This window comes from Mobula hypostoma, chromosome 24 (genome assembly GCF_963921235.1).
Source record: "Mobula hypostoma chromosome 24, sMobHyp1.1, whole genome shotgun sequence".
Lineage (NCBI taxonomy): Eukaryota > Metazoa > Chordata > Chondrichthyes > Myliobatiformes > Myliobatidae > Mobula > Mobula hypostoma.
In genome coordinates this window covers 626,708-647,007 of record NC_086120.1, presented here as the reverse complement: position 1 = coordinate 647,007, position 20,300 = coordinate 626,708, and the positions used below count along the sequence as shown (strand labels likewise).

The following is a 20,300-nucleotide window of genomic DNA, read 5'->3' as shown; positions in this document are numbered from 1 at the left end:
GTAAGAAAACATGACTTACTGGAAGAACTTGAATGCCTTAACCATGCCTGTTGTGGTTGAGAAGAGCATCTTTAGATCCTCTTCAGTAACTGAAGGTCTGAAAGAAATGAGAATCCCATTGATAGTGAACTCTCATCAATTCAATCAACACGTTTCACCAGCCAAGCCCAAGCACTGCTGCTCCAAAACAGGTAACAACCAAGGTGTTGATCCAACTATTCCCTGTGCTAGATTTAAACAGTACGCCTTGATGGATGCATTGCACTGTAAGAGCTAATCCCAGCCAATATTTATCCCCATCACTATTCACCAGGTTTTGTATCCAATTGTTGCATGTGGGACTTTGGTGTGAATAGACTGCCAGTGTTATAATGCCAAAGCATGATGTATGCATGAATGGTGTAGAAAACACTGTATAAAAGACGAACCATATCCACTTGGGCTTTCTGGGAAATCAATGAGGACTGAATGGCAAAAGTCCCAAGTACAGGGTGCCACAAACAGAAGGCACAGAAGGGAGTAAGGTACAGCCAAAGCACAATCCATGAGCTCACAGCAATAGCACTGACTGTTATTAACCATACAGGCTCTCCCAGTCAATGTGTCAGACAGCTCAAAGTACCAACTGGCCTACTCGACTATTCAAGGCTGACAGAAACCAAAGTCCAAAAGCAATAGAGACCATATTGTATACTTAATTTGCTATGAAGATAATCAGGTAAACTTTGGTTGGCTTAATTTTCAAATAAGGCAAGCACTTACATAGATCCAGAATGGTCTTAATGCACCAAGTAGCTTCCATCTATGCTGTAACCTGTGATTATGTGACACGCCTGTGCGCAAGACACCACTATACCATTTACACTTAGCACTGCTTAGATGAATCAAGGACATTACTTTTTAAAAAAAACTTCTAAAGTATTCTGGATATTGATTATTTTTCAATACCAGTCAGAAGTCATAACTGCACATTACAAACAACTGATCAGAAACATTCAATACTAATTCAGAAAATGATCACACTTACGGGATATTGGAGAGATGAAGGGTGGCAGAAGGAGGGAAGATATTCTGGAAATTTTTTGATCCAGGTTTCTTGAAACGATGCAGAGGTGAGCTGCTGTAATCCTTAGTCAGTCCCTGGTCCTCCTGGCCCTCACGAGGAAGCTGTACAGTCTGGTGTTTGGACATGGTTACACGCATTGCCTTCCCATGAAGCCTTTGACCATTTAAGTGGCTCATAGCTAGAGAAAAGACCAATCAAATAAACTCACAATTTGGACATAAATGATAGCAGCACATCTGAGTTAGAATGGAACAAATAAAGCGAGAGAAAAACAGAACAAGAACTTCATTAGCCTGGTATTAGTAGGTAATATGCTAGAATCTTTGGAGAAAATCAGGTATATAATATACACAAGGAGGGGTAATGAGACTAATGGATCCAGCCAATGACCTGCAATTGAAGTAAAATAAAATTTACAAGATTGGTACTTAAGGGCTTTATCATGAGAAAATGGCAGAATGTGTCCAGACTGAAGAATGTATCCGGACATTAACTCCGTCTCCTTGCCTACAGATTGAGCAAGCCTCACCTTTTATTTAACAGTTTCAAAAGAGATTGGCCTTTCAGGACTAAAACGGGAGAAATTTTTGCATTGGAGGTGTTAATTAGATAAGTAAATTCATCACAGCAATCAGATCTTTTGGATAGTGAGGGAATCAGTCAGTGCAAATGAATCACTGAGGTAAAAGAACACATTCAATAGGTACAAGGAGTCCACTACTTAGTGGCATGCAAAAAGTTTGGGCACCCTGGTCAAAATTTCTGCTACTGTGAATAGCTAAGTGAGCAAAAGATGAACTGACTTCCAAAAGGCATAAAGATGACACATTTCTTTAATACTTTAAGATTACTTTTTTATTTCTATCTTTTACAGTTTCAAAATAACAAAAAGGGAAAAGGGCTGGAAGTAAAAGTTTGGGCACCCTGCATGGTCAGTACTTAGTAACACACACTTTGGCGAGTCTCATAGCTTGTAAACGCTTTCTGTAGCCAGCTAAGAGTCTTTTCAATTCTTGTTTGGGGGATTTTCACCCATACTTCCTTCAAAAGGCTTCTAGTTCTGTGAGATTCTTGCACTGCTCTTTTGAGGTCTATCCACAGATTCTCAATGATTCTCAGTCAGGGGGCTGTGAGGGCCATGACAAAACCTTCAGCTTGTGCCTCTTGAGGTAGTCCATTGTGGATTTTGAGGTGTGTTTAGGATCATTATCCTGTTGTAGAAGTCATCCTCTTTTCATCTTCAGCTTTTTAACAGACGGTGTGATGTTTGCTTCCAGAATTTGCTAGTATTTAAGTGAATTCATTCTTCCCTCTACTACTGAAATGTTCCCCATGCCACTGGCTGCAACACAAGCCCAAAGCATGATCGATCCACCCCCATGCTTAACAGTCGGAGAGGTGTTCTTTTCATGAAATTCTGCACCCTTCTCCAAACATACCTTTGCTCACTGCAGCCAAAAAGTTCTGTTTTAACTTCATCAGTCCACAGGACTTGTTTCCAAAATGTACCAGGCTTGTTTAGATGTTTCTTTGCAAACTTCTGACGCTGAATTTTGTGGTGAGGACACAGGAAAGGTTTTCTTCTGATGACTCTTCCATGAAGGTCATATTTGTGCAGGTGTCTCTGCATAGTAGAACAATGCACTACCACTCCAGAGTCTACTAAATCTTCCTGAAGGTCTTTTGCAGTCAAACGGGGATTTTGATTTGCCTTTCTAGCAATCCTACAAGCATTTCTCTCAGAAAGTTTTTTTGGTCTTCCAGACCTCAACTTGACCTCCACTGTTCCTGTTAACTGCCATTTCTTAATTACATTACGAACTGAGAAAATGGCTACCTGAAAACACTTTGTTATCTCCTTATAGACTTCTCTTGCTTTGTGGGCATCATTTATTTTAATTTTCAGAGTGCTAGGCAGCTGCTTAGGAGCCCATGACTGCTGATTGCTGGGACAAGGTTTGAGGAGTCAGGGTATTTATAAAGCTTTGAAATATTCATCACCTGGCCTTTCCTAACTATGACTGCGAACAAGCCATAGCCCTAACAAGCTAATTAAGGTCTGAAACCTTGGTAAAGGTTATCTGAGAGCTCAAATCTCTTGGGGTGCCCAGACTTTTGCATGGTGCTCCTTTCTTTTACCACTCTAAAATTGTACAAAACAAAGGTGGGGGGGAGGGAGAGGGAACGTCGACTGAGACCATGAGAGGCCTGCGTCGGGCATTTTCATGCCTTACAAGACGCAGATTGGAAGTCTGGGTGGGGCGCCACTCCTCGCACAGACTAGAGCAATGTGTGATTAAGTGCCTTGCTCAAGGGCACAAACATGCTGCCACAGCTGAGGCTTGAACTAGCGACCTTGAGATAACTAGATGAACGCCTTAACCACTTGGCCAGGTGCTCAACACAAAACAAAAATAATACACTAATCATGCTTAAAATGTTGAAAAGAATGTTTCATCTTTAACTTTGTGACTTTTGGAGACCAGTTCATCTTCTACTCACTTAACTATTCACAGTAACAGAAATTTTGACCGGGGTGCCCAAACTTTTGCATGCCTTGAGTCATTTGAGTCCCTGGATCTTATTAAAAATAAAAGGATAAGTGGACTATAGTTATGACTTGACATTGTGTCTTCTATGGGCCTGGAGAGTAGGAATTAGAACAATTCAGACACTCTCCAGTGATTCAATTTTCATCCCAGGAATGTGCAGAAAAACAAATTAAAATGCTTTTTAGTTCAAGGTGGTACTTGAAGACTTACCCAGCTGTGCTTGAGTACAGTCAAACATTTGAACCAAGGCATTTTCTTTCTTGTTGAAGAGTATCTTCACACGCTGCACATCACCATATACTCCTTAACCAAGGACAAGGAAAGTTAGCAGGGGACACTAATGACTTCCATTAACCAAGATTCAAGTCACTGACAACCAGCTTTTCAAAATTCAATTATTCATTTTTTCCCCAGTTAGCAAAATTCAGAACTTAGATTGCTATGAAAACCATAGCCTTCAAAAGTATGAAATTTAGTGTCAAACTATTAATGTCACAGAAATTTATTTCATCTACAAGTTATGATTACAAAGACATGCAAAGCACCCAAACATGCATTACTGAGCATTATATGCAAATCAAAGAATCAAACTGTCAAAATTATAGTTCAACTGAAATTATGCATTGAAATAGCAAACCACAAACTTCAAATATAAAAGTTTTAAACAAGAAATACTGAAACAGATAATAAAGTGCTAACAATAACATACCGAAAAGAATAAAGAGGCATTGGGGCGTAACTCTCTTTAGAAGGACAGCAGAGCAAGGCAGCGGAAGACAGGAAGAGGAAAGGAATCGAAGGAGAACGAAGATGGAACGAATCATCCACAACGAAGGGTGGTTCCCACAGAATGGTGAATTGGTTCATGGTTCAAGATGGTTAATTGAGGGGCAGTTTGGTCCGAAGAGCATTGTTGAAACACAGGAAGCATGGGGACCGTGCAGTCAGTTCACAAAGGAATCCATATCAAGGGCAGGGGAGGGAGAACGGGATGGGGAAGGGAAGGAAAGAAAAAAGTAGCATAAAACAGGTCAGTACACATGAGAAATGTAGTGTTCCATCTGGTTGATAAATGAATTCTTTCCCATTATTTCACAAAATTAAAAGCTTATTACTTCACGCAAGAGGAATGCATGCTAAAGGAAAAGACTAAATAAAAAAAATTAAGGAGATTATTTCACTATCTAAAGCCATTTAAAATAATAATATTCACAGCTGCAGAGTACTGAATCTCAACAACACTCCTGAAGGACAAAGGATTACTAAGAAAACACTACATTCAGTTGAAAAGCAGTTTACACAGCAAGTTACCAAATGTATAAATACTCTGGTCCATTAAAAAAAACAGGTTCCAACATATCACTTGGGCCGAATTTAATCAAGGCTCATATGAAATTTTACTTAATGCCCCACTTCCTTAAAATACAATGGCAGTCAATGCTTACCCAAACAACTTGCAGAACTTTAAAAACTGCTTTTATAGACATCTTGTAACTCAAATCACTTAGCAATATACAAGTACAACCTCCCAAAATGTCACAGGTATAATTGTTTTTAAGATTGTTAGCTTTTCTCCAAATATGGGCTAAAAATTAGCTAAATCCTTTGGGACAGGCAGAGAATGTCATTGGGAGAAGCAGCAAGGAATACCACAGGAATTTACTGTTACTGTTGTCTCAAATTTAAGGGAAAACACAGCAAATGACTGGATTGGCTTACAAAGAGCCAGCACAGGCCTCCAACAAAGCCCAGTAAATGGAGATGAAAGAAACTAAATGAAAAAAAGTGGAAAACACCTGTCATCTGAAATGCCCACCCAACACTATTTCATGAAGACAAAAACATTGACAAAATAGTTATAAACATTTCAACCAGGTTAGTGAAGGGGATAGAGATGCTGATTTGTTTTTCTTGGCATGCAGGAAAATAAAGGTGGTCTGTCAGAGGTATACAAAACTATAATACGGAATAGATAGTAGGGAACTTTTCACCTTAGCAGGGGTGTCTTTCACCAGAAACATAAACCTGAACTAAATGGGAAGCTTAAACCTAACCTGAGAGTGCTTGAAATCTGTAACACATTGTGAAGGGTTACTGAATTTGTACATTTAAATGAGCATTTGAAACACCATGCTATACACTAAGGCTATAGGGTCAAGTGAGAGAAAATGGCTAATGTATGTAAAGAAATTTGATAGCTGTTATGACTATCAAACAAAACTACAGGGTTTATACAACACAAACACACTATGTATTTCAAGGAACACTAACTTCAACTACACAAATCTGTAGTTCTGGAACAACTGCAGCAAAAATCACCATAATTGGTCAATGATAAGTGAGACAAGTTAAGAACAAATATCCTAAAGAATCAGATCTTCAAGGTGAAAGCAGTGTTTCTGATTAGAACAAGTGGCTTTCAGAGACAAACATCGGAGGAGCTCCTGCTGACTTGACAGGCTACTACCCCCTGCTTTTGTCCCACCCATGGCACCCATTCAGGGAGCCCAACTTCCATGGATTTTGGATGCAATATCTACCTGTGAAAATTGTGCCAAAAGCTGTGGACAGAAATTTATCTAAATTAATAGTGTTCAGAAAAAAAAGGGAAAAAAAATGAATGCCATTAATTTATAAACTACTACCCTTTCTTTGGTAGATAGCACATCTGGGGAAGGAACTCAACTCCAGAGTCTTTTGGTTAAGCCCAGAAGACCTGTGCTAGCGATCAGCAGGAAGCCAGTTTCCACAGAACCTCAATGAGCTTTGGGTAGAATGCCAAGTCAGGTCCTACATACTTATTAATGGACTAAGCCAAATCAGAAAAAGTACAATTTTTCACTGGTCTCAATTAGTCTGTTCAGATTTACTGCACTGTCTCCTGCAAGGTATGATCTCAGTACAATTTCGGTACCAGATCAGAACGTGCCTTCATCCTCTAAATGTAGAAATGCCAGGAAGCTTACTGAGGAGTAGTGATGCACCAGTCAGAGAAACAAACAGGTCAAAACAGTGGAAAGTTACATTAAAACAAAACGTGCAGAGATTAGATTCAACACTATTCAGTTAAGAATGTACAGAGAACTCAAACCATAGCTTTGTTACAATCCGTTTACTTTCCTACAAGTTTCTTCTGAAATCAAAAAACACGGTGTTAGATTACATCATGCCAAGTCACTCCAGAATGTCTAGCTGAGCAGCAGCTATCTTACACAGGAGACCATAACAAGACTCCAGGACCATATTACAGAAGTTGGGAGATTAACTGTATTTCCCAACTGGACAAGGGGGAGCATTTGTACCTGTAAACCAAAAACAGTGGAAGCTAGAGTAGTTGTGCAAAAGACTACAAGTTGTTGAAACAGGAATAAAACAAATTAGCAATGTGTGGGGGAACAGTATGACAAAAAGGGTGAGGTACTGACTGCTCAAAGCACATTTCCTAATGAAAATCCCCACTGAAATTTAATTTAAATGTAAAACTAAGACTGAAGGTAAATTTGGTCAAAATAAAAAAGCATGTTTTCAAGCAATTTAATTTGAAGGACAGCTAAACTACTGTGCGGAAGTTCAATTTTCTCATTTGACCCTTGAATGAGAACTAGTTTCAGCTAGTTAACAGAAACAAGACAAAGTAAAAAAAAAGCGCAGAGAAATTTGTTCACATCACACTAACCTCAGGATTCAGATTGCTGACCAGCAGGACAGCATTGGCTGCTGAGGCAAAGCCTGGAATCCCCATACGACTTGCTGCGGCTGCTGCTGCGGCAGCTGCTGACGGCATGCCAAGTGGAGCCAAGGCCCCATGAACCCCTGGGACAGACAAACCTATTAAACAAGACACTGAAATTATTACATAAAATGTATTTAAAATAGCCCAATGATTAAACATCATTGGCATACACAGTGCGAGTATCCAAACTCAATGCTGTGGATTGACAGAAAATACACTGCTCAAGCCCGTTTACTTCGGACATGCAATCTTGTCTGCTGCAAGAGGAAACAGATGGCAAAACTGTTATGTAAATTGATTATTATACACCAAGCAGCATGAAACACATTTAGGGAGGGAAAGAAGTGCCTGTTTCTTGAAAGACTTGAAAATTAAGTAAAGAAGCCACCCAAGAGCAGTTGATAACCATTTATCACATCCAGTTATCCCACACCATGCCTTTAAATGACAAGCCAACTTGGAACCTGAACTCTGATCCACTTTCATTCTCCGATTAAAATTAAAATGTTGTGGTAGTCCATTAAGTTGTCAAAAAAATGAGCAATAAAAACAAAATTGTTCCAAACTAGCTACATTAAATCATAGCAAAAGAGTGCACTGGCAATGAGACATAGTAGATCGTGATCAGACAGATACCTTGGGAAGTTTGTAGCAAATCCTAACTATATTTGAATACAGAAATAAATGGGAATAAATTTGTTCTTTAAAACAATCAGCAGTGGGGTTAATGCAAAATACAGAGATAAAGGACAAATGTAAATTTAAATCTGTCAAAGGTGGCAGTGAAATCAAACACACCAGAGGTGTTTTAAAAGGCTCTCAGACAGGTACATGAAGGATGTGTGACAATGGAAAAATATAGACATTGTGTATGCAGAAGGGCATGCTCCTGTGCTCTATTATTCTGCGTTAAAAAGGATGCACTATTAGATCATGCAATGAACCAACAAATTAGCAGGGAAGCTGAAGATCAAAGGAATATTCTAAAATGAACTGCCTGAGGTACCAGTGAGATACACTTACAACATTAATATGGTATTTAGATCACCACTTAAAATGCCATGGGTAGTTAACTGCAGACCGTGTTGGAAAACGACAATAGTATGTGATGGTTAGCATAGACACAGCGGGCTAAAGGTCGGGTTCAGTGCAGTACAATTCAGAGCAAGTAAATTTCTTTAGTGCAACATGGGATTTTAATTGAGCTGATATTAGCTGGGGTACAGAATTCCTAAACTGTAGTTGGGAGAACTTTATTCAAGATACAGCAAGCCCAACAACACAGGGAAGTGGTACAGAGGGAAAATCCTAGATTTAGTTTTAAGAAACAAAGCTGGGCTCCTGGAAGGTGCATCACTAGAGTGTTGATCATCACTGGGTTAGACTGTTCCTTTTCATAACTATATTCAAAGGTTAAAAATAGAAGTAAAAGGCAGGAAGTTGAACATAACTTAGTATTTTTTTTAAACCACCGAGCTTGAATTTGAAGGGGAAACTGAAAAGCAGGTGGATATGAAATAAAATTGAGTAAAATAAAAACTAAAGTAGTACATAGAGGATAACTAAGCCAATATTGTTTGAAATAACAGACTGGATAGAGTGAGGTACTGCAAAATTAGTTCCATGTGAAAGTGTAAGTCTAGAGCAAATATATCCTGGGCTCTGATGGTCCTGACTACAAGAACGTCAAGACTGGAGGACTTACTTAAAATGAGCAGCAGGGGTAAAAGGAGTCAACTGCGTACTAATTAATTAAGTGGTGGGAAAATGAATATAATCAAATCTAATTCTTCGTTTCCTAACCTAAACAGGGTTTCCTAACCTTTTTCTTTAATGCCAGGCACCCCTACCAGTAACTGAGGGATCTGAGGTCCCCAGGTTTAGAAGATCAATCAGTAACAGCACGGATATGCAAAGGGTAGATCTACATCTGAATAACGTCTGTAAAAGGTTCTAGAAGTTAACAAGGGAGAATTGCTAACAGTCCACACAGATTTTAGCAAAATCCAAAATGTATTTAAATTTGCCTCAGCAGGAGGAAGTAGAAGGACAGCTGTGAAAAAATACAGACAACATAAAAAACTGGTAAGGTTCAATAGCAGAGATGGCTCAGTCAGCTGGGCTGAAAAATAAAAAAATGGAAGCACAAGAGTGGAACAATGCAGCAAGGCAAGGGAATAAGCATTAAACAACAGGCTACCAAATGATGGAGAGGAACAAAGGAACCCCAGCGATTCAGTAAGCTAGGGTTGTTCTCAATTAAACAGGAGGGCGAGAGGAGATAATTCAGTAAGTTTGAAGGGAGCCTAATCTGGTGGAGAATGGACATTTTAATCAGATTAAGTAGAATGGATATTTACTGTTTAAAATACTGATAATTTACTATTAAAACACCTGCTTTAGTCAGGTACATCTCAGAATGAGAAATTCTTGGATGTGGGAATCAAAATGTCAGATAATGAAAAGCAGAGCTTAAGAGTGGACTTGGTCACTCCTGCTCTTGGTTTTGTTCCAAAACCTGCCTGGTCATTCATAGTTCCAGTTCCAAATACAAAAAGTTTGGCATGCAGTAAGCTTGGAGATAAAATTCCTAAGTTACCAACTCACCGGCTTGCTGGAACGCAATACCAGGAGGAAAACCAGTTCCACCTCCATAAGGCGAGGAGATGATACCTGGTGCACCTGGTAAGAAAGCAAGCCTGCATGAGCACTTCTAGTAAAATAATGGTTTTTACAATCCACCCCTTTCCGTTACCTCCTGTTTAATGTTTCAAAAACACTGGGATTCTATCAAATATATTAAGTCACCAAGCAGCCATCTTTCCAGAACCTATGTAAAAAAAAAACAAGCATTCTCAAATGTAACCAAAATGTTAACGGGAGTTTCAGTGTGAAATCTATCAAGAGTTAAATTTAAACGAGGGGAAAATTCTCAGGAGAGCCTTCAGGATAAAGTCTGTACTTTGATCATAATACAAATTATGAATACAAGTGTGTTTGTTTAAGTAACAGTCACATTAAACACTGGAGTTACAACAAGGAAAACTCTAACCTGCAAAAAGGAAAAAAAATGTAGTGAGTAATTTCATTGTTTTATGATGGTATTTGAGACAACTTCAGGACCAGCTGGATTATGCTCCATAGTTTGCAATTGATCAATGAAGCACCCAGTTAACAGTTATACATCACTCTGGAAATCACTGGCTTCTATGAAACAATGATCAACACATTTCTACACTTAAGCAAGAAAAAAAAACTGCTGGAAGAACTCCACAGGTCAAACAGCATCTGGAAGGTCAAGTTTTGATCACCTTCTTATAGAAAGGATGTGATCAAACTGAAAAAAAGTGTAGAAATGATACAAGAGGACGTTGCCAGGACTAGAGGGCTTGCGTTATAGGGACAGGTTGGCAAGGTTAAATCTTCCGTGGAATATGAGAATGAGCAGTGACCTTATAGATGTGTAAGATGAGAGGCATACATAAGGTGGATGCTACCAGTCGAAACTGGAGGCATAGATTTAGGGTGACAGGGAGAGGGTGGAAAGTATATGGAACGAGCTGTCAGAGGAAGTGGTTGAGGGAGATACAATAGTGCCATTAAAGAAGCACGTGATAGGTATATGAAGAGGCATTGTTTAGAGAGACATGGGCCAAATGCAGGAAACTGGGACTAGCTGGACGAGCACGATAGTCACTATTGACTGGGCTGAAGGACCTGTATCCATGCCATACTGCTCCAATTCTATAAACAGGAAGCTCTGCATCTATAACAGAACTACAGCTGGGAGGGAAATCAGATGCTCGATTTTCTGGTAAAGAAAGAAAACACCCAATTACCTGAATCAGTTTTGTGTTATAATTTACAATATAGCCTTAAAATTAAAATAAACATTCAAAACTCTGTTGTAACTTGAACAGTAGGTAACTGCTGTTTAAGTTTTAAAAAACAAACTTCAACAAAAGTAGTTCAATGCAGGACAAGTGTAGAATACCTCTCAAATAGAGCTTTTAGAAACTGCTTTCAATGAACATGGTTAAAGTGATTAAGCAATTTCATTAAAAGCACTAGAATAGACTTTAAACTCTTAATGCTTTTAGATTCTAGTTCCTCATAAGGGTTTGAATATAGCAACCAATTCTCAGACCTCAGAGGCAGGCCAACAAATAACTAACTTCTTCTCTAACCATGAAATCTAAGGAATCATAATTACACTGCTGGACCAAATGCTTGAGTTAATTTAAGAGCTAAAGATTTTAAACTTTAAGATTACAGTTCTAAATTATGCACAGCACCCACCACAAAATAAAACAGATTACAAATCCCCATTAATGATGAAGGCTCACCAATGTGTAAATATTAGCATAGAAACAGTCACACTCACACACACTTAAAGATTCAGAGAGGGTGTATTTACCTAGTAGGGAGGCTTCCTTACCAAAAGCGGCCATGGTTTGGTCTAAGGTAGGTTGGCTGTCACCAGATGGCAAGTCAGGACGTGTGTAGTCTCTACTTTTATCATTATTGTACTTAACATTAAGGCTAGTCAGCTTAGAGAAGTCAATGCGCAGAGTGCAGCAGGCATTATAGATGTTCTGTCCATCCAAGGCCTAACAGAAAAGGTACACACTGGAGTTACTGATACAGTATTTCTTCTAAACACACATAAATTACTGCTAATTTTATTGTATCTTAACAGTAAATTCAAGTAGACCTGTGGCTTGAATGGATGGGCAACACCTTAGACAATATTTAAACTCTGGTCTACATGGAGTTAGGTGCAGTAGTACAGCTAGTTTCAATGCTCACTACCTCGTGGGTAGGAGATATGCTATGTAATTGACCTCAAAGTCAAAGCACTGTACGCCTGCCACATTTTATCATGAATAACCAACAATTAAGCAACCAATGGGGAGAGCTCTTAAGAATATGGCCAAGTAAAACTACAAGCTCACTGCATACGTGAAACCAGTATTCATGAAGGATGACATCACGGCCTCTAGCTCGTTAGAATATACTGCAACATACCAGTTTAGCATGTTGTGCACTGGACCCATCAGCATATTGGAGCAAGGCCTGGAACTGGTTATTCTTTGTGAAGGTAATGATCTTTAATACAGTGCCAAACTTGGAAAAGATCTGCAATCAAAGAAAAGAGTCATAGAGTACCACAGCACAGAAACAGGTCTTTGGGTACATCCAATCCACGCCAAACTATTATTCTACCATAGCCCTCCATACTCCTTAGATAGAATTTATAACTTAAGTACTTATGCAAAACTTACAAAAGAAAGGGTCATTAAATCAAACATTTCAATGAATAGACAATACCGCTATTCTAACCCTGTGCCCTTACTACATAAGGTTCTTACCACGTGTACCACTGTGTTGCACTACACATTGCATTAAGCTTCACTGAACTCTCATTATCAATTTTTACCTTATCAACACACCAAATATGACAGCAGACAAGCATAGAAAAGCAGACACACTTCAACCAGTGAATTACAAAATTCATTTCGAAGCACTGTAGACATACCAGCATGCTGTCATTTAGAAGTACTCAATTTAGAAACTTCCAAATTTCAAGCATTTGCACCCAACCCGAGATCTCTTGCATATGTGATCATAGCAATTTTCCCTTAAGTAAAGATTTTTAGAATTACATTTACCATATTGGTTCTATTCAGAAATCCAATTCGATAGCAGTTGCAAACAAATTGGACCAACATCTCTAGTCCCACAATATCCACTTTTCACAGGGCCCCAGCATCACCTTTCAAAACTTTATGGAGGAACAATTTCTAGCATTAAGTTCTAAGTTGAACTCACCTGGTGCAAAACATCAAGAGTAACTGGATAGAAGAGATTTTCCACAATGATTCGCAGAACAGGGCTCTGGCCAGTGAGATTGACTGCAGAATCTGGTACACCAGTTCCAGCAATTGCCATATTTGCACTCTGCACAGCATTTACTGCCTGAAGAGCAGCTTGCGCTCTCTGAAAAATTGGAATAGAAATTTTGGAATACTTAGCCTTTGTTATACTAGACTCAAAATTGTAAAGTACAGAAATGGGTCCTCAGGTCAACCATGACCACATCAAGCCTTTCTGCTCCATCTACACTAACCCCACTTGCCTGCATTAGAAATATATCATTCAATGCTGTGGCTATATATTTAAATATCTCCTAAACAGCATTTTATCTGTTTCCACCATTTCATCAAGTAGCACACCCTACCCTTACTTTCAAAAATTCCTGTTAAACCAACTTATAACCTTAAAACCATCCTATGTATCCTATGTATAATCGTATTACATGCATCAGTCCTTCAATGAGTCTTCCTATGAAGTTTCACTTTAAATCATAGCATAGATTAGCAAAGGCAAGGCTTTGTGCATGGGAGATCATGTTTCATGAATGTGATTGAGGTTTTTTTTTTGAAGTCACCAAGGTTGTTGATGAGGGCAGTGCACATAGATGTAGTCAACATGGACTTTAGCAAGGGCCTTGCTAAGTTTCTGCATGGCTACTTAATATGGAAAATTGGACTGCCTGGGATACAGGGAAAACTAGTCAATAGGATGCATAATTAGCTTGATGGCAAAAAGCACAGGATGATCTGAAGATTGTTATCAAGAGCTAGTGACCAGAATGGGGAAGAAATGTGATTCAGGTGACTTAGACCATGAAATAATTGTTCGTGCCAGATAGGGTGGTTTAAGCATGTCAGAAACTGCACACGCAAGTCTCCATAGTTTACTGAGAATGGTGTGAAAAACAAAAAAAAACAAATCCAGTGAGCAGAACTGTGGGAGAAAACACCTTGTTAATGAAACAGATCAGACGAGACTGGCTCAAGTTGACAAGAGGACAACAGTAACTCAAATAACCAAGGTGCAAAACAGCATCTCTAAACACATAACACACAAGTTGAAACTTGAAGTGGATGGGTAACAGAAGCTGAAGACCACATACCAGCAGTGACTCTTTTACTAGGTACAGGACGTACCTAATAAAGTGTAGTTCCCCAAAAATAGTGTGACAGATAGACTGGATAACGAATGCTTTTGGGAAGCTGGCCTTACGTACTCAGTTCTTTGACTCAATGACGATGAGGCATTACGTTGCAGTTGTACAAGATGTTGCTGAAGCAACATTTGTAATAGTGCTCAGTTTTGGTTACCTTGTTACAGTGAAGTTGCCATTAAGCTAGAGAAAATTTATAACTACATTGCCAGGACTCGAGGTCAAGCAGGCTAGGATTTTAATCACTGGAGTTCAGGAGACACAGATATCTTAAGTGGTCTGGGCATAAACAAGGCGAATGCGATGGCAGCTTCTTCAAGCTGATCTGCAGAAACAGCTCAATTTCTACCCTTATAATGTCTCTTTTCTCCCCTTTTCAAGGTGGCCTTGACCTGCAGCCGCACTCAATTCTATGCCAGTAGTGCCAACTAAAGCATCGCGGGAGAAAACAGAATACCAGGAACAGTGCATCAGCTATCAGAGGCCTCTGTACTCGGTGAACCACAGCACTCTCTCTGAGTGGGGAAAGAGTTTGCTGCTGATTCTCAAGTCAGAGATCTCAGAAAAAGCGGTGCAGCAGACTTCAGCACTGTAAATCAGCGAATTGGTTTGTTTCTCCCCTCCGAACAGCTCCCTGCCCCTTTATGGGAGGAGAGTGCGTAGCACGTGAAATTGGTCAGGTGAACCACTAGATTTTCTGCACTGCAGATCATGGTTTCTCTAGGGGCCATTAATATTGCTTGCCTGGTGGATGCTGATGCTTTTTTTGCTGAAATATGTGGGGAGGAGGGAGGTTGATGCTTTGTTGCTGCTTGTGTGTGAAAGGAGAGAAGAAAGGGGCTTTGGGGTTCTAACGTTTTTACTTCTTTGTGGTACTCTTCTGTTTTCATGGATGTCTGTGAAGAGCAAGATTTCAGATTGTATACTTTATACATTCTCTGATATTTAAATAGAATTATTGAATACAGCCCTACTACCCCACCCCCAAGAGTTGGGGAAATCAAGATCTAGAGAGACTTCATAGGGACCCGAGGAGTAACCTTTAGAATACACAGGGAAGCCTATACACGACCTCTACATACATAAATAGACTCCAACAATTTCCAAACCACTGAGGTTAGGGTAACTGGCCTATAATTTTTGTTCTTTTGCCTTCCTCCCCCCCTTGAAGAGTGGAGTGAATTTGCGATTTTCCAGTTCACCAGGAAGGTGTCAAAGGGTGTTTCTTTGCTGCAGGACAATGAAAGTTACTAAATTACACCCGTAAGTTACCAAATGGAGCAAGCTGGCAATAATCAAACAACATAGTACTCACTGCCTGATTGGGAGAATTGTCGGTTTTCAGTTCCTTGTGGTTAGAGTACTGGATGTAGACAGGATGACTTCTGAGGTACGGAGTTACAGTGCCATAGTAGCTCACCATTGTGTTAGCAGCTTCTTCCGTATTCATTTCAATGAAAGCCTGAATCGTGCAAACAAATCAACTGAAATATAAGCAAGTTCACTGTATCATCTACAGAATAATTAAGAACTACACTCCAGAAAATTGAACCAGTACTGACTGAAGTACAAGAAAATAAAATCAAGATGTTTGTATCTGCCACAATGGAGCTCCACTCTTGATTTTAAGATTGTGTATCTAATAATTCTATATACTCTTAAGCTGGTATGAAAAATTTTCTCTTTAGCAGAAACTATCTGCAGAGGCATGGGTTTAAAATAAGTTCAAAATAACTAAGCATATATTATACAAGTGAAACTGATATTAAAGGCCAAAGGGACTTTCTACTACAGGGAAAAAGTGCTGATATATATTTGGCAATATGAGTCAGTTGCACCTTTCCTCATTCCCTGTCATGGCCTGTTGAGCTTGAACGCAAGTGAGGTCATTACCCGCGTGTCATCCATGTCAGTGTGGGAAGGAGATCAACTCCTCGAGCTTGCAAATGACGGTGGGCTGAAAAGTGTGTTTGACATAACATCTCTGCCGGCATTCTGGATCAAAGTCAAGGCTAAATATCCTGAGATAGCCATGTAAGCACTGAAAACGTTGCTTCCATTTCCAACATACCTCTGCAATGAATGCAACGAAAACTAAATTGTGGAATAGACTGGACATAAGGAACCCCCTTCGAGTATCGCTGTCTCCCATCACCCCTCGATATGACCGTCTTGTTGCAGGGAACCAAGCCCAGGGCTCCCACTGATTCAGCGATATTGGTGTGTAGCAATGATTTTATATGTTCATATGGGGAAAATATGTGCTGTGTGTTTAATATCTAAACGTTACTTAAAATGTTATGATGCTATTAACTTATAAGTAACAAATAACTATATAACCATATAACAATTACAGCATGGTAACAGGCCATCTCTGCCCTTCTACTCCGTGCCGAACGCTACTCTCACCTAGTCCCACCGACCTGCACTCAGCCCATAACCCTCCATTCCTTTCCTGTCCATATACCCATCCAATTTTTCTTTAAATGCTAATATCGAACCTGTTTCTGCCATTTCTACTGGAAGTTCGTTCAACACTTACTTCAAGCTCCCCTGCCCTCCCCTGATAATTGACTTAGCACTATATTCATGCGTGGAAAATATGCGCTGTGTGTTCAATATTAAATTCGTTAGATAAACACTTTTAAAAACAAAATTGAGAGTATTAGCTACTTATCACCTATATTCCAGTCGTGATTAACACACCCACCACCCGAACAGAATCGCCAAGAAAAGGTGTGTGTGTGTGTGTGTGGAAAATCGGCAAGTCACGCATGCGCACAGGTGACCGCGCAAGGCTTCACGGTCATTGTAGTCTACCTCAGGGTAAACACAATGTATTTGACTGCTACTCTTGTGCGTTGGCAACCCTACCCCCACCCCCCCCAGTCGGCCAGTCCGCAAGTATATTGTCAATATTAAACCGGTCCGCAGTGCAAAAAAGGTTGGGGACCCCTGTATTTGACGACATAGAGGTTAAATGTTTCTTTGCTGTAAGACCAACTACAATCAGGTATGACAGCAACTACTTTCTTAGCATGCCCTCAAGTGAGAAAACAAACTGCTACAAATGTACTGGCTGTATCCTACCTGTTTGCATCGTACAATTTGAAATCAAGAATCTGTAGACATTTGAGAGACTTTGAACTTTTACTGTGCTCATGGACTTCTTCATCAAGTTATGGTATTGTTGCACTGTTGTAACTATATGTCATAATTATGTGGTTTTGTTAGTTTTTTTCAGTCTTGGTCTGTCCTGTGTTTTGTGATATCACACCGGAGGAAATATTGTATCATTTCTTAATGCATGCATTACTAAATGACAATAAAAGAGGACTGCGTGTCTTCATAATCTAATCTAATGATCTTTGACTTTTCCACCATTCAACACATGCCATCTTCTGGCAACTACCTTCTGACGGGAAACAGAAACTTGATGTCCCGTACCACTACATTCAAAACCCAGCTACATCTCATCAGCCATTCAATTTTCAAGCAAACCTATGCAAACATTTATATAGTGTCATTTCTGTGCCTATGCCTGCATGTGTGTTGGAAGGACCAAGATCCCAGGGTTCTAAACCACAGGTACACTAAATATTTGCTTGGAGACACAAATCAAAAAACTAAAAGAAAAACAACACCAACCTGGTTTTTGCCTTTAAGCATGAGAAGATTTGTTACTTTTCCAAAGGGCAAGCCCAGAGAGATAACCTCTGCTTCAGTTATGTCATTGGGAAGTTTACGGATATGGATGACTCTGGATGGCATTATTCCTGAAATTCTGTTTTCTCCTTTGAACTTTTTGCTGTCGTTGCCATTGGCTGGAAAAGTTTAACAACAATGTGAAGGCACTAGCATTCTCCATGTTATAATCGTAGCTCAGTTTTCTACAAATCAAATGAGTAATATGTAAAATGTTGAGATACTTACTGTACTCACCAGAGGGAGTAGAATTGCTCATGATATAGGGACCGTTAGTAGCACAAGCAGATAGAAGCTCGTCAGACCCCCGCTGCAAAGAGAAAGGATAATTTACTATTGTTTCATATGGTGTCAAGGGAGCGCTGCCAAGGACAAGCAACAATTTATTGGCAGTTTGTAAATGATCATCGCAAACAAAAGACAAGCAAAGGCGTGGTGTTAGAATGCAAAGTCGGAGCAAGGTCGAGGCATAGTCAACAGAGCCAGGGCATGCGAGGCAAAGGAAATTTGGGGTCCATCCACATACAGACTGAAGCTTGATCGATCTAAGCACCAGGCCGATTTGCAAAGGTTGGGCACAGGCCGAAATGTGGTGTCAGGGTCCAGGCACAGAGCACATTGATGCAACAGGGCCTGGGTCTTAGAGCGAGGAATGACCCTATGTTTGGACGAGTTAAACGCCAGGCCAGATGGATCAAAAAGGAAGGGTGCTAGGATCAGAAATGAGGGCTGGGCCAGTTCTGCCCGCTGCTCAGCAACGTTTACTCTGCTCTTCACTATACTGAGACTGTGGACCTGCTCTGAGCTTAGAATCTGAGATTTTAATTTTGTTCTAAATGCTATTTGCTTACTTTTGTTGCATAATGTCTTTTCCCCACCTCTCTGTACACTGAGTGCTTGTTGGACTTTTTAAAAAAATTTAAAATGGATTATTTTGGGTTTCTTATCTGTTGCCTGTAAGGAAATGAATCTTAAGGCTGTATAATGTATATATACTTTCATAATACATGTGCTTTGAACTTTGGACTAGCAAATTTTGTAAATGCAATGTTACCAATATTCTGTAAAAATTTCCCCCTTGATATGCTGAATATTTTTTGTAGTTTACATTCTTAAGTGTACAAGTTGATCCTTCACTGAGAAAACTCAAAACATTAACTCTCTGGATAAGGGCATACTACAGCAAACATATGGGTTTGATTTAAAAGAAATGGCCTAGGCATTGATGTCTACAGGAGGCAGAAATATTGAAACAAGGCATTTTATCCAACCAAGTGCTAAGTAAGCAAGTCTTAAGCAAACCCCTACTTCTGCAGATTTGAAGCTGGCTGCCAACGAGTGCCAAATAATGCCTCAGAACTATGCTCAGATATAGTAATTATGGATTCATTGCCTGGACCCTCAAAATACAGAAAAGCCTACAAAAAGTAGTGGTTAAACAGGAAATAGTTCTCCAAGTAACAGAACCATTACATGGAACATGGAATAATGGTATCCCGTATTTCTGTAGCCCTGCAGAAGCATACTATACGTTCTTCCTAACAAATGCTTTTCAAACAATAATGAATCATGAGGTACTACAATTATAATTAATGAGTTCGATTCAGCAGATCACTGGGCACCCATGAGACATGACCCTTGAGTACCCAAAATGTACACATCAACAATGGCATGGAATGATTAATCCATTACCAATTATAATCAAGCAATCACCATAATCAATCTTCGAGACAACCTGTGCTACAACGAATGCCGAAGGGCACACTAGGAATAGCAATGGACATGTAAAATAAAGGTGCCAATATGGAGTAACTGCAATATAGGATCAAATGTGCTAATCTGCTTGCAGCAATTAAGTGACCCATAACCAAAAGCTCAACAATCCTGCCATCTCGTTCTGAATGGTGGTGTGTGCCACCACCTGGTGTTACTGTCCACCCCATACAACATCCTCATTTGGAAAATTTGCTACGTCTCCTTTGACCTTTACTAATTTTCATGGATGTGCTATAGAAAGCATCCTATCTAGGTGCATTACAGTTTGGTGAGGCACCTGCTTTGCCTGTGACTGCAAGGAACCGCAGACAATTGTGGACACAACTCAGCACATCATGGAAACCAGCCTCACCTCAATGGACTGTACATACTTCTTGCTGCCCTGGTAAAATAGCTAGAATAATCAAAAACCCACTCCTTCCCCTTTTCCCTCTTGTT

General features: G+C 39.7%; 1 protein-coding gene across 7 annotated transcripts in view; it reads right to left on the bottom strand.

The window, feature by feature from the left end:
• Positions 1-20,300, bottom strand: part of LOC134337450 (polypyrimidine tract-binding protein 1-like) — a 39,505-nt gene that overhangs the window by 3,137 nt on the left and 16,068 nt on the right. Inside the window, exons 3-14 of one of the 7 annotated variants that reach the window (XM_063032469.1) lie at positions 18,315-18,396; positions 18,030-18,205; positions 15,697-15,843; positions 13,184-13,351; positions 12,380-12,490; positions 11,790-11,961; positions 9,959-10,033; positions 7,295-7,446; positions 4,328-4,361; positions 3,829-3,921; positions 1,028-1,244; positions 20-97 (exon numbers count right to left, since the gene is read on the bottom strand). In XM_063032469.1, coding sequence (XP_062888539.1) covers positions 20-97; positions 1,028-1,244; positions 3,829-3,921; positions 4,328-4,361; positions 7,295-7,446; positions 9,959-10,033; positions 11,790-11,961; positions 12,380-12,490; positions 13,184-13,351; positions 15,697-15,843; positions 18,030-18,205; positions 18,315-18,396 — 1,505 coding nt within the window. Of the gene's footprint in view, positions 1-19; positions 98-1,027; positions 1,245-3,828; positions 3,922-4,327; positions 4,362-7,294; positions 7,447-9,958; positions 10,034-11,768; positions 11,962-12,379; positions 12,491-13,183; positions 13,352-15,696; positions 15,844-18,029; positions 18,206-18,314; positions 18,397-20,300 lie in introns of all 7 variants that reach the window. The other 6 variants (XM_063032468.1, XM_063032470.1, XM_063032467.1 and 3 more) reach the window with 6 other exon arrangements.